The 12,334-nt window shown below is 36.9% G+C and overlaps 3 protein-coding genes across 3 annotated transcripts; 1 reads left to right on the forward strand and 2 right to left on the reverse strand.

The window, feature by feature from the left end:
- Window positions 1-711: 711 nt before the first annotated feature.
- On the forward strand, window positions 712-3,349 carry LOC110884004 (actin-depolymerizing factor). Its single transcript, XM_022131679.2, has 3 exons — window positions 712-1,030; window positions 1,711-1,976; window positions 2,888-3,349. Exons 1-3 carry the CDS (start codon window positions 1,007-1,009, stop codon window positions 3,036-3,038), a joined length of 441 nt encoding a protein of 146 aa, XP_021987371.1. The 5' UTR covers window positions 712-1,006; the 3' UTR covers window positions 3,039-3,349.
- A 990-nt stretch (window positions 3,350-4,339) lies between these two features.
- Window positions 4,340-6,184, reverse strand: LOC110880567 (probable inorganic phosphate transporter 1-7). The gene has a single exon (XM_022129066.2). The coding sequence runs from the start codon at window positions 6,155-6,157 to the stop codon at window positions 4,535-4,537; it is 1,623 nt and encodes a 540-aa protein (XP_021984758.2). The 5' UTR covers window positions 6,158-6,184; the 3' UTR covers window positions 4,340-4,534.
- Window positions 6,185-7,268: 1,084 nt separating this feature from the next.
- Window positions 7,269-9,089, reverse strand: LOC110884005 (probable inorganic phosphate transporter 1-7). The gene is made up of 2 exons (XM_022131681.2): window positions 8,570-9,089; window positions 7,269-8,407 (listed from the first exon to the last, which is right to left on the reverse strand). Exons 1-2 carry the CDS (start codon window positions 9,087-9,089, stop codon window positions 7,341-7,343), a joined length of 1,587 nt encoding a protein of 528 aa, XP_021987373.1. The 3' UTR covers window positions 7,269-7,340.
- Between the last annotated feature and the right edge of the window lie 3,245 nt (window positions 9,090-12,334).

Here is a 12,334-nt window from a genome sequence, read left to right on the forward strand (position 1 = left end):
ACAAGGGCTTTATACGCCCGAGCGTGTCTCCTTGGGGAGCGCCCGTCTTATTTGTTAAAAAGAAAGACGGGTCGATGCGCATGTGCATCGACTATAGGGAGTTGAATAAGCTAACTATAAAGAACCGCTACCCTTTACCTAGAATTGACGACCTTTTCGATCAGTTACAAGGGGCGAGTTGGTTCTCCAAGATAGATCTGCGATCTGGGTATCATCAGGTTAGAGTACGAGGAGAAGACATTCAAAAGACCGCATTTAGAGTAAGTCGCCTGTGGGTTCAAAAAGGTTTAATCGTTGCCATTTTAGTCCACTTGGTTAATTTTATTCATTTTTTCTGTTAACGAGAAGAGTAAGTCGGTCATTTTATATGGCCGAATTGCCCGACTATTTAACAAAATTACATATAAAAACTTACTTAACACAAACATGCAATCCTATCTCCAAATAGAAGAATTGTATTATTGAACCGACCTGGTAAGCCAATTCGACTTTTCCGATGTATATGTTGTAATTTCCTGCCCTTTGCCCGTTTGGGTTGAGGGTGTTTGTTGTGTATTGCCTTTTGCCCGTTTGAGTCGGAGGTGTGTTTTTAATGAAGTTCTCTTTAAAAAAAAAAAAAAAAAAAGAGTAAACCAGTAAGACAAATCAATCAGTTTAGAAACATCACAAGAAAGTAATGATAAATTAAAAAGCTAATATTTTTTTATTTATATATAGTGGACGCGACGACTAGGAGAGGTTAATCGAACCCACAAAACAAGTAGCAACAAGTTGATCCACTAAATTCAATCAAGCGTTGATTCTACGCACCGCCCCCGATTCCCAATCATCTTCCCAATCTTTACGTAATGTGAATTGAATTTTCAGTCTTTATATTATCATCCGCTCATCTTTTTATTCTTATTTTGTGGTTTACCTTCTAAACCCACCCAACTTATACCCACCCACTTCTCTTCTTCATTCATTCCACTTGGCTGGGTTTTTCTTTTCATATCCAAGATTGATCATGTCGTTCAGATTCCGAGGAGGGGTATGCCCAATTTATCATCTTTTTTTGTAAAAATTTCTTTACTTTATGTTCATAAATCAATCATGGAATCAGCTTAAGATTTTTTTTTTTTTTTTTGTAGTAGTAGTTAATTGGTATAATTATGAGCTGACATATGATCTCTGTTTGTTTATGATTTGTTAATGGTTATCAGTAGGGTTTTATAGTTGATTTTGCAGGGTATTACTAATTACTATTAATTAGTTGATGCTATGTTATCTTTGGCCAATCATATATGGGAATTTTAGCTGATAAATTTTTTTTTTTTTTTTTTTTTGCTGTTAAAAAAAGGTTTTGAATTTGATTTTGGAAAAGGTTTCATAGTTGATTTTGCAGGGTATTACTATTTATTATTAATTCTTGATATTATGTTATCTTTGGCCAATCATATATTGGATTTTTAGTTGATAAATTTTGTTTTGTTTTTTTTTTCTGTTAAAAAAGGTTTTGAATTTGATTTTAATTTTGAAAACTGTATGTAACCGGTTCTTGTTATGTGGTTTTATAGTGGTTAAACAATAAGTTTTGTAGAATCACTTCAGTAGTAGCTGCAATGAAACGGATTCTTATTGTTTGTTTATATGGCGATTTAGGCGATTTTGGAGAATCACTTTAGAATTATTTTTCTTATGTATTCTTACACGTATACTATTGATACGCAGAAGAATGCTTCTTCTGGAATGGGTGTTGCTGATCACTGTAAAGGCACCTTCTTGGAACTCCAAAGAAAAAAGGCACACCGTTACGTGATTTTCAAAATTGACGAGAAGAAAAATGAAGTTGTTGTGGAGAAGACCGGCAATCCTGCTGAAAGTTACGATGATTTTACATCGGCGTTGCCCGAAGATGATTGCAGATACGCAATCTTTGACTTTGACTTTGTCACCTCTGAGAACTGTCAAAAGAGCAAGATCTTCTTCATCGCATGGTTAGTTTTCTCTTTTTTCTATATGATCCATTTGCATACCTTAAGAAAAAAATCTATGCAGTTAATACCGTAGATATATCGGTTATCGGTCCCCTGGTTAGACATCAGGGCAAAATATCGGTACTGATATTATCGGCGATGTTGGACCGATATATCACCAATTTTCCCGATATCAGTACCATTATTATTAGTTCTACCATTCGTCTTTCTTCTTATTGCCGCTATTAGTGTTTTAAGTCTTAGTGGCTGTTTGGCAACATCTGGATGGGTGCTGAACCAATAAGAGGTTTGAACCATTAAGTGCTGAACCAGAAGAGGTCTAAACCATTAAGAGCGAGTATAATGCTTAATCGTTCAGAGGAAAATGTCTGACCAATTCAGATTAGAGGTCTTAACCATTCAGACTCTGTATAATGCTTAACCATTCAGAGCCAAATGTCTGAACCATTCAGACATCTGCTTGCGAAACAAACAGTTTGAACCATTAAGTGCTGAACCAGTAAGAGGTCTAAACCATTAAGAGCCTCATTAACAGGTAAACAAACAACCCCTTAATTTGTAATCGTTATTGTTAAATGTTGGTGTTTTAAATCTTAATCAATTCCTACTTGCTACAATTGTTAGTTTTTTGCAAGTTGCAAAAGGTTATTTTATTAATGGTAGGAGAATTTACTGATTTGTTAGTGTTAAATTGCTATATATATAAATTCAGCTTGATATTAAAATTACTGATATCCCACCGCGATTACCGATATCTCAAATATCGGTCCTTGACCGATATCCGATTTTTTACCGCATTGACTGCTTAGAAAAAAAATGTCTCATTTTGGGTGCATGCGCTGATTGGGAAATCTTGGGTATTTTACTGGTTCGATTCCTATACGTTTACAATCTACTTGCATGTTGTGTAGGTCTCCTGCAACCTCTAGGATCCGAGCGAAGATGTTATATGCAACATCAAAAGACAGACTCAGACACGAGCTCGATGGGGTCCACTATGAGATTCAAGCCACCGACCCTACAGAAATGGAGCTTGACGTGCTAAAGGAACGCGTATACTAATCGATTAGCTTTCTTGAACCACTGGTTCTAGCTTCCTGAAGCTGCAGACTAGTTTCTGCTTCATTCTAGCAAAAGAATTCACGTTTCATAAAAATGGCACTCGGACGACAATAAGCTTGTTTCACCGGATTATTGTAAGAATTGTTCCATTATTTATACTTACAAATTGTTATGTATCTAGTGACTCATCATTATAGATTTATATCTATATAGTTGGCTTCTAATCCTGTAACCTTCTTGTGTATTATTTTGTTAGAGGTGGCGGTTTCAGCCTACTTGCTTAAAAATAAATCGATTTAGGTTATGTTTTATTTTAGCTTGTCGAACGGGCAAAAGATAAAAGTTAGATTAAAAGGAAAGCATGTCAAATGGGTTGAAAATTTGCCAAAAGTGTATTTTTAATGCATAAATCTTCTAAATCATATTAATGGGATAATATAACTTTTGTAGTCATATTTGACGTACTAATTGTTATTAAAGAATAAAAATTTTTGGACAAAAACTGTTTCGGAATCAAAAGTTTACTCATTTTGACTTTGAACCTAACCCAAACCGTTCATTTTGATATATGTACTTTGTTTAGTGGGGTGCTAAACGTGTTGTGTTTGTTGGTTGTTGGGCCAAATCCGAAATTTTGACATGAAGCCAAACATGATTCAAACCTAAAAATTGTGTCAAACCGTGAACCTGAAGTCTTGAACACAACATGTATATTCGTCGGTGACAGCAACACGGTCCGTTTAACCAGATTTTTTTTTCTTTTTTTATTTTTTAAATATTAATATTCTAGAGTTGCATATCTACAACAGAAAAAAAAAACTACAATGTATGCAAAACAATTGCTTTTTTTTTTGATATGAATAGAAAGATATATAAATAAAGTCCAGAAAACTTGTTAAGTTACATCAAAACAGAAGGTAGACGGGCAACAAGCTGCGCCGCCAATCCTTTCTGAATTGCAAACCCCAACCTCCCGAACACAAACCCCTGACCCCCTGGGGTCGAACAATTGCTGTGGATAACCCGTTGAACCCTCGTCAAGAAGTTGATGGCTTCTTGCGCTAGGGAGCCAAAAGTATCAAAGGCAAAAGGGATAAAGACATGTTAATTTCTCTTTTAATTCTAAATTTTGGCATAAAATTCCTTGATTATTTTAAGTTATGATTAAAAACACATATAAAAAGATAGAAATAATAAATAGGTTACACATGTCAACCCGTTAGCTCAACGTGTTCACATGTTTGACCCATGCCCGTTTAGACTAAACCCAAACATGTGAATTTTATGTTAGGTTTGTGGCATATCATAAATTTACACCTCTATTCTAATCCAATCTAGGGTATGTTTTTACATAAAGAAATGAATGATCATGATCACCTTGAAACTTGTATGTCTCCATATTGCTCTTTGAAGATGATTCTTAAAGAAAATACAAGACACTTATTAGGATTTAGAGTACAGATTAAACACAAAACAAATAAGTATGCAAAGAGATATTAGGCTGTTGATTTAGATTCATCCGCGGTAACCTTAGATCTATCTTCAAGCGTCACTGCATCATCGTCATTGTCCTCATTCTCACCCGACATCTCCTCAAGTGATTTCCCTTTAGCTTCGGGTACCAAAAGGGTGAATAGAGCGCCTAAAAGGTTAACAACAGCCAAAATAGTAAGCGTGTGCTTCACACCGATTCCTTTACCATACCCTTCTTCTGGATTTGATGGGCTCTGCGACAGATATAAGAACCCGAAAGCACCAACTATTGCCCCGAGCTTCCCAGATGCTGCGGATATCCCGTGACAAGTGGACCGCAACCTTGCTGGGAAAATCTCGGCTGGCACGATAAATGTGGTGGAGTTCGGGCCGAAGTTGGCGAAGAAGAAAGTTAGTGAGTACAACACAACAAACCCGTATTTGTTATCGTCGTTTTTCCAATGATTATATGGGATTGCTAGTGCGAACATAAAGATTGTCATCATCGTAAAACCCATCAGTTGGATTTTAAATCTTCCCATTTTGTCGATTAGCGCAACGGTAAACCAATACCCAGGAACCGTACTACAAAGCGCGATCAGGGTTTGAGCTCTCGCAATCTTGACAACCTCCTCCATCGCGCTCATAGTATACGCTTTGGGAATCCACTGGATTGCAGCGAAAACGTCTTTTTGGAATAGATTTTGACTGTAAAATGCGATATCAAGTAAGAACCAAGTGGTTGAGGTCCCTAGCAAGTGAAGCCCGTGGCGTCGAAGGAACTCTTTTGAGAACAAACCGAATGAGTTTTTCTCCTTTTCGGTAAGTTCGTTAACCTTTCCTTGCTCAGCTTCAATATCAACTTGCAAAACCTGAGCCATATCTTTTGCCGCCTTTTCAGCGTTCTTAGCTACTAAAGCCGTATATCTAGCGGTTTCTGGCATCTTCATTCGCCAATAGTAAGTCAAAGCCGCAGGAATTGCGCCAAACATCAAAATAATCCTCCAAATGTAATCGGCCTGATGTGGGGTCGTATCTTTTAACAGTTCGTAAGCAGGAGGAACATCAAACGCAGCTTTAAACGACGACGCCACTATAAGGGCGAAAATCCCCCCGCCTAATATCCCGAAACCTTGCATCGCGAAAACCGCTGCAATAAACGCGCCACGGGTCTTTTTATTTGCATATTCAGACATGATGGTGGCGGAAAGCGGGTAGTCACCGCCAATCCCGAACCCTAACCAGAACCGAAAGAAGCAAAGGGTAGTCATAATTGACGTTGGGTCCGTACTGAACGAAAGCCCGGAAGCTATCGAACAAATCACCATGATCATAAGCGTCATACCATACACCTTTTTCCTTCCCATTTTGTCCCCGAGCCACCCGAAAAAGAGCTGGCCCGAAAGGGTCCCGACAAATGCCACACTGTTAACCGCTGCTGCCACGTTCGCAGGCAACACCCCGGGTGTGTTTTTCCCCTTGTAGTAGTATATCCGACCGAGCAATTTAGTGACGAGAGAGATGCAAAAAAGATCATATGCATCTGTAAAGAAACCCATTCCCGCAATTACAATCGCGGTGAAGTGATACCATTGTGTTTTTGCGAGATCAAGTGCGTGAAGCACTTGAAGTTGATCACCAGCCATCTCCGGAAGAATGTGAGTATGCGCTACTTCGGTTAACGGTGTACGGTGTGTGTGTGTGCATATATGTTGCATATGGACGTTAGAAACAATATATACTAGCATATACCCTTGACCTGGAAACAGTTGTTTTGATACATAAAAACATATATTAAGGTGGAAAATCATCGATGAATTTGTGCTCTTGAGGTTTTCAAATGATAATATGGTTAAGACAGCAAGTTTTTTTTGTCTGGAGTTCAAGGTTTTCGGATTGTTTTCTACGTCAAGATTCACGAATTTGGATGTTTTCCGGCGTTTTGGAGGCACCGCTTCTTGGGAGGCATTGATTTTGAGTTTTTAATGCCCTTTGGAGACAAAATAAGAATAGAGACAAGTGTGAAGAGGTTTACAAGGTCAAAAATACACCTTCTATGAAAGTATGAACAAATATTGGTTTGTAGCATTTAGTTGTTTGGATGATATTCTCGTTTTTGCTTTACGAGATCGGCGTTTTTATATTGACTGGTTGTCGTTTTCGATAAATTTATTCGTTTCTGGTTCTTGATATATGATTATGTATGCTACTAGTGGAGGCTTGTGACACAAAGCTCATCTGAGAATTGATATGCTTGTGATGCTTCATTACCAATATTGTATATAGACCACTCTTGTTAAATACTTTGGAATAATCGACTGCATTTATAAAGTGCAATTAGTTCATTTTGGTTTGACGATAGCGAGTTACGCCTAATAAATATATGTTATTGCCTAAGAAATATTTCTGTTTTGCTAGAGCGCCTGGATATCCTAAATCTATATTTCTTTAGAACAACTGAGTTTTATAAAAAGAAACTGTACTAGCAAGAAACTAGGGTTAGATTATATTTACAACAATTCTTAAAAGACAAAGCAATAATACGATATAATCTTAAACTTCAACAAGAAGACAAACCATTGAGATAATTTGCATCTCAAGTAACATTAACACCATTTATAACTCGTTTTCAAAAACAAAATTCTCATTTTATAACCTATATTAGACAACATGTCTTCTACAAAAATGAAACACAAAAAAAAAAAAAAATGAATAATAACTCTAGAAAGAAAAAAAAAAGTTGCAATATAAATTAACTAATAAGCTAAGGTGACAAAACCACCATAAAAAATGTAACAAAAAAACAGCATTTGTTTCCTCCAGCAACACTTATGCTCTTGTCTCACCAGTTTCTTCTTCATTCTCACCAGACATTTCCTCAAGTGATTTCCCCTTTGATTCCGGCACCAGAAACGTACACAATGTCCCCAACAAGTTAATCACACCCAACACAATCAATGAGTTCTTTACTCCTATGCCCGGTGGATACCCGTGATCCGCCTTAGCAGGATCTTTGTTTTGAGCCAAGTACAAGAACCCGAAAGCCCCAACTATCGCCCCGAGTTTCCCTGACGCTGCGGATATCCCATGACAAGTTGATCTCAACCGGGCCGGGAAAATCTCTGCTGGGACGACGAATGTTGTTGCATTGGGCCCGAAATTTGCGAAGAAGAATGTTAAAGAGTAGAAGACAACAAAACCCATGTTGTGTTTGGGTTGGATCCAGTAGTCGTAAGGGAATGCTAAAACAAACATGAAAATTGTCATCATGATGAATCCTATTAGTTGGATTGTGAATCTACCGATTCGGTCAATGAGAAATACGGTGAACCAGTATCCGGGGACAGTGCTGCAAAGCGCGATGAGAGTTTGCGCTCGCGCGATTTTGTAAACTTCGTAGATCGCATTCATGGTATTCGCGGGTGGGATCCATCCGATGGCGGAGAAGATGTCTTTTTGGAAGAGGTTTTGGCTGTAAAACGCGATGTCAAGCAAGAACCATGTGCTTGTTGTACCAAGTAAATGGAGGCCGTGGCGTTTAGCGAATTCTTTGCTTATGAGTCCGTAGCTGAATTTCGTATCGGCCATGGCTTCGTCGAGTTTGTCTTGCTCGGATTCGATGTCAACTTGGAGGACTTTTGACATGTCGGAAGCAGCTTTTTTGGCGTCTTTAGCCACTAAGGCGGTGAACCTGGCGGTTTCTGGCATCTTCATTCTCCAGTAGTAAGTTAACAGTGCTGGAAGAGCTCCGACCATGAGGACAATGCGCCATACATAGTCGGCTTCCGGCACTGTTGACTTTACTGGATCCACCTCGTACGGTGGAGCTTTGAAATTGTTATCGAAAATCGCCGCAATAAAAATCGCAAACACTCCGCCTCCCAAGATCCCGAATCCTTGTATTAGAAAGAATATATTAATTAATATATTTTGTATTATTAATCAACTATAAACGGATGCACTGAAGATAATTACAAAAGAAAACTAATTAAATCATATCTTCTATGGTAATAGTAATGGTATAACAATAAACCATAACTAATATTTTTATTTAATACCTTGCATGGCGAAAACTGCGGCTATAAACCCGCCACGTGTTTTCTTATTAGAATATTCGGACATGATGGTGGCGGAGAGAGGGTAGTCACCGCCTATACCGAACCCTAACCAGAACCGGAAAAAGCAAAGAGTGGTCATTACCCCCTTTGGTTGGCTACCAAATGATAAACCGGAAGCGATGGAGCAAAGACACATCAACATAAGCGTGATACCATACACTTTCTTCCGCCCTAGTTTATCACCGAGCCACCCAAAAAACAACTGTCCGGCTAGGGTACCGATGAGTGCAACACCATTTACGGCAGCAGAGACCTGAGGTGGCAAACTTCCCGGCTTTGGAGATCCTTCTTGGTAATAATAAATACGGCCAAGCAATTTGGTAACGAGCGAGATGCAAAATAGATCATATGCATCCGTGAAGAACCCCATTCCAGCGATCACAATCGCCGTGAAGTGGTACCATTGTGTTTTTGCTCCATCGAGGGCGTTTAAAACTTGTAAATTCCCCGATGGCTCCATCAATCTCCTCCTTTCTACAAGAAATTAATGCACATATAACAAACAAACAAACAAACGTACCTAGTAAATATCACACTCATACAATCAATTTAGGTTTGATTAACAAAAATGTGATTGATCTATTATTTTTTAACAGGCCCTAATGAAATTAGAGAAAGTGGTGTTGATCCATGCATTCATGTAATAGAAAAAGACTAAAGATAGAAATATTTGGTATCGTGTACTGACCTTTGTTTGTTCTTCTGATGGAGGGAGGTTAAAACAAATGTGTATATATATAGTATGAAAAGGAGTATTGAAACTAAAATTAAGCGGCATATTCTCATTATTTTCGCTACTCCAACAACCCAGTCAAATCAAATGTATATACAAAAAAAGGTATGAATTAAATGATGATCATATTCGTACCGGAAAATGATAGTTTTGAGTGAGATTAGGTGATCATTTATAGAAAAATACAAATGTACCAGTTGTATAAATTTATATATAGAGAAAACCAAGAACGTAGTCGCGTTTTGATACACGGTCAATGTTGGTCAATCACAATCATACTTGATCGGTCTAGGTAGAAAATGGTCAATCACAACCATTATAAGGCTGTTACGACCTAATATAACTAATTACAACCCAATCTAGCCATTTAGACGTATTATGTAATATGGTCTATCATGCTTGATTAAGTTCTATCATAAATATGTTTCATTACAAGATCTTAGAGACATAATATGTATATTCTGCCTCGTTAACAGCTATGATGACTCTTATGACTTAATAAGGCCCATTAAGACATCAATGACGCATTATAACTCACTATGACCTAATATGGCCAATTACAACCAAATCTTAGCCAATCAAAGACCTAGCATGCATGAGCTAAGTCCCAACATTACAATCTTATCAAACCCTTCAAACATGGCCATATATATATGGGTCATACATATACATAAGTGACTCATTGTGGCATATTAAGATATATTATGACTTAATAAGACTAGGGTTGTTCAAAATGCATGTGCCTCGAAGCTCGCTCAAAATCGTCGCAATTGTAAACAGGTCGAGCCCGAGCTAGTTGTGGATCGGCTCAGTTTGGCTCATTAGCTCGAATAATTGTCAAGATAAAATACTTCATATGTATATCAAGCTTTGAAATGCAAAATTAGTGTTGGAGATTCCGAGTTTGAATCTAGGTAGCTTCTTATTTATTTTTACTCAATGCCACTCTTCCCTTTTATTCCATTCCCACATCACCCAAATGATAAACTTATACAATCTTCTCTCTAGTGTAAACAAGTTTAATTAGTATTTTAACTCGTTTGAAATATAAAATTCAAGCCAAAGCGAGCTGAGCTGAGCTTGAGCTCAAAATTTCAGTTAGGTTTAAAATTTGAGCCGAGCCAAGACAACTAGGTCTCTAGATCGAGCTCGGCTTGGCTTGTGAACAACCCTAAATATGAGCTACTAAAACATGCATCACCCAATACTGTGTCCATGACCAGTATGTCACACCGAGGTTTTTTACACCCTGGGCGTGCGACCGAATCGGTTTATACATGTTTTGATAAATAATAAGTAGTGAAAAACGTTTGCAATAAGTTAACAACTTTATATGTTAAAATAATACTTATATACACATACACAGATTTAAACACCATTTTATGTTTGTACAAAAACGTTTATATAATAGGAAACGGGATCGGGAGAAAACGATCAAAAATGTGAGAACGGTGAGAACGCTTCCTGGCCTAATACGTGTCATGCCGCTTAGAAAAGGGTGGAGGAGCTTTTTTGTCCTTTCATCTTCTGCTTTAATTTTTGGTTTTTGAGATTTTTGGCGTTAACCAAATCCAATAATTAATGGTGTTTTAATGGTTCCATTGTATCAACATTTTGGCGTTTATGGCATTTATTCACAACGCATGCCATTGGAACCGGGGGGGAGGGGGTAGGAAATCTATTTGAATGGCATTTTTGAAGGGGTTTTAAACAAGATGGCTCATTGTTCTATTATTTTTTTATAAACATTTTGGCGTTTTGGTTATCTTGGCGTTTTACAATTGTTGGATTATATTTCAGCCACAGTAAAAAAAAATACAAGCGAAGAAAATAAATTAAAAATGCTAATCGGATCTCTTTTCACAATATTTCACTGTCATCAGTCTCTCTGTTCTTTAATAGTACAAGAACTGACACGAAAATATGGCGTTTTATGTAAAACTTAACAAACCCATCGGTTTGATTATTTTGCCTACTCGTCTGTTGTAGTGACTTTTTTTTTTTCTGGATGTCTGGGGACATAGATCTATGACGTGTGGGTGGGTTTTTCGCTTTTTCTTCATTTTGATCTTCATCTTTATCATCATCCCACTCTTCAGTGTCATTGATCTTTTCTCCTCATCCAAGTCTACTTCAAGAACGAAAAATACAAAATGCCATATGACTGGCATTAGTATTTTTTTCTTGAATATTGTCCATCTCATGTAGCAAAATCTTACTGAGTTACTTGCCTCCCTAACAATTCATTCAGTGAAACTTGACGAATAAAAATTCTGAATATCCAAGAAAGCATATTAGCAATCTTGATTTTTTTTGGCGTTTTACAGTGAGTGATATTTTAGAAGTATTGGCGTTTTTTTTTGTTTGATCAAATGGAAGTTCCTGACATTTTATAGGATCTCTTTTTGGCGCGTAAGTTAGGCAGTGCGTTATTATAATAAAGTATTCGTCTTTTCAGTTACTGTTTGTAATTATTGTTGTTGACAAGCTTTATCTCTGAAGTCTGTAACACGTCCCATCTTTCAAGTTTGGCGTTTTAGATTGTAATATAATAAATTTTCCTTATCTTCAGTTTTTTCTGATTTGAAGTTACTGTTTCTAGTTACATTTTCAAGTTTGTTTTTTATTTTTTATTTTTTTGTGTTTTTTATAATACTTTTTTAAACTAATTTTATTATAGTTTGGGAGTTTTTGGTGTGGCGTTTTAACTGGATGATATCGTTTAAACAAGCATTTTTGGCTGTTTTGGTGTTTTTATTATATATGGCGTTTTATTATATTCAACAATCAACTGAAAAGGAAAATAAAAAAAATGAATACATAAAAAAAGTTTTTTTTATAATACTTGTCCATTGTCATTTTATGATGGTTTGATAAACGCCAAAGGTGTAAGACATTTACTTTTTTAGCGTTTTTATTAGATATGGCGTTGTTTATTAAATAACAATCAACTGAAAAAGAAAATTAAACAA

This window comes from Helianthus annuus, chromosome 10 (assembly GCF_002127325.2).
Source record: "Helianthus annuus cultivar XRQ/B chromosome 10, HanXRQr2.0-SUNRISE, whole genome shotgun sequence".
Taxonomy (NCBI): Eukaryota; Viridiplantae; Streptophyta; class Magnoliopsida; order Asterales; family Asteraceae; genus Helianthus; species Helianthus annuus.

What these genes read in the sequence shown, in the direction of transcription:
- LOC110884004 (XM_022131679.2), top strand. Translation starts at nt 1,007, where the DNA reads ATGTCGTTCAGATTCCGAGGAGGG. An exon ending in CGTTCAGATTCCGAGGAGGG is followed by an intron (nt 1,031 to 1,710) that starts GTATGCCCAATT and finishes ATTGATACGCAG; the next exon opens with AAGAATGCTTCTTCTGGAAT. An exon ending in AAGATCTTCTTCATCGCATG is followed by an intron (nt 1,977 to 2,887) that starts GTTAGTTTTCTC and finishes CATGTTGTGTAG; the next exon opens with GTCTCCTGCAACCTCTAGGA.
- LOC110880567 (XM_022129066.2), bottom strand. Translation starts at nt 6,157, where the DNA reads ATGGCTGGTGATCAACTTCAAGTGCTTCACGCACTTGATCTCGCAAAA.
- LOC110884005 (XM_022131681.2), bottom strand. Translation starts at nt 9,089, where the DNA reads ATGGAGCCATCGGGGAATTTACAAGTTTTAAACGCCCTCGATGGAGCA. An exon ending in CGCAGTTTTCGCCATGCAAG is followed by an intron (nt 8,408 to 8,569) that starts GTATTAAATAAA and finishes TTCTAATACAAG; the next exon opens with GATTCGGGATCTTGGGAGGC.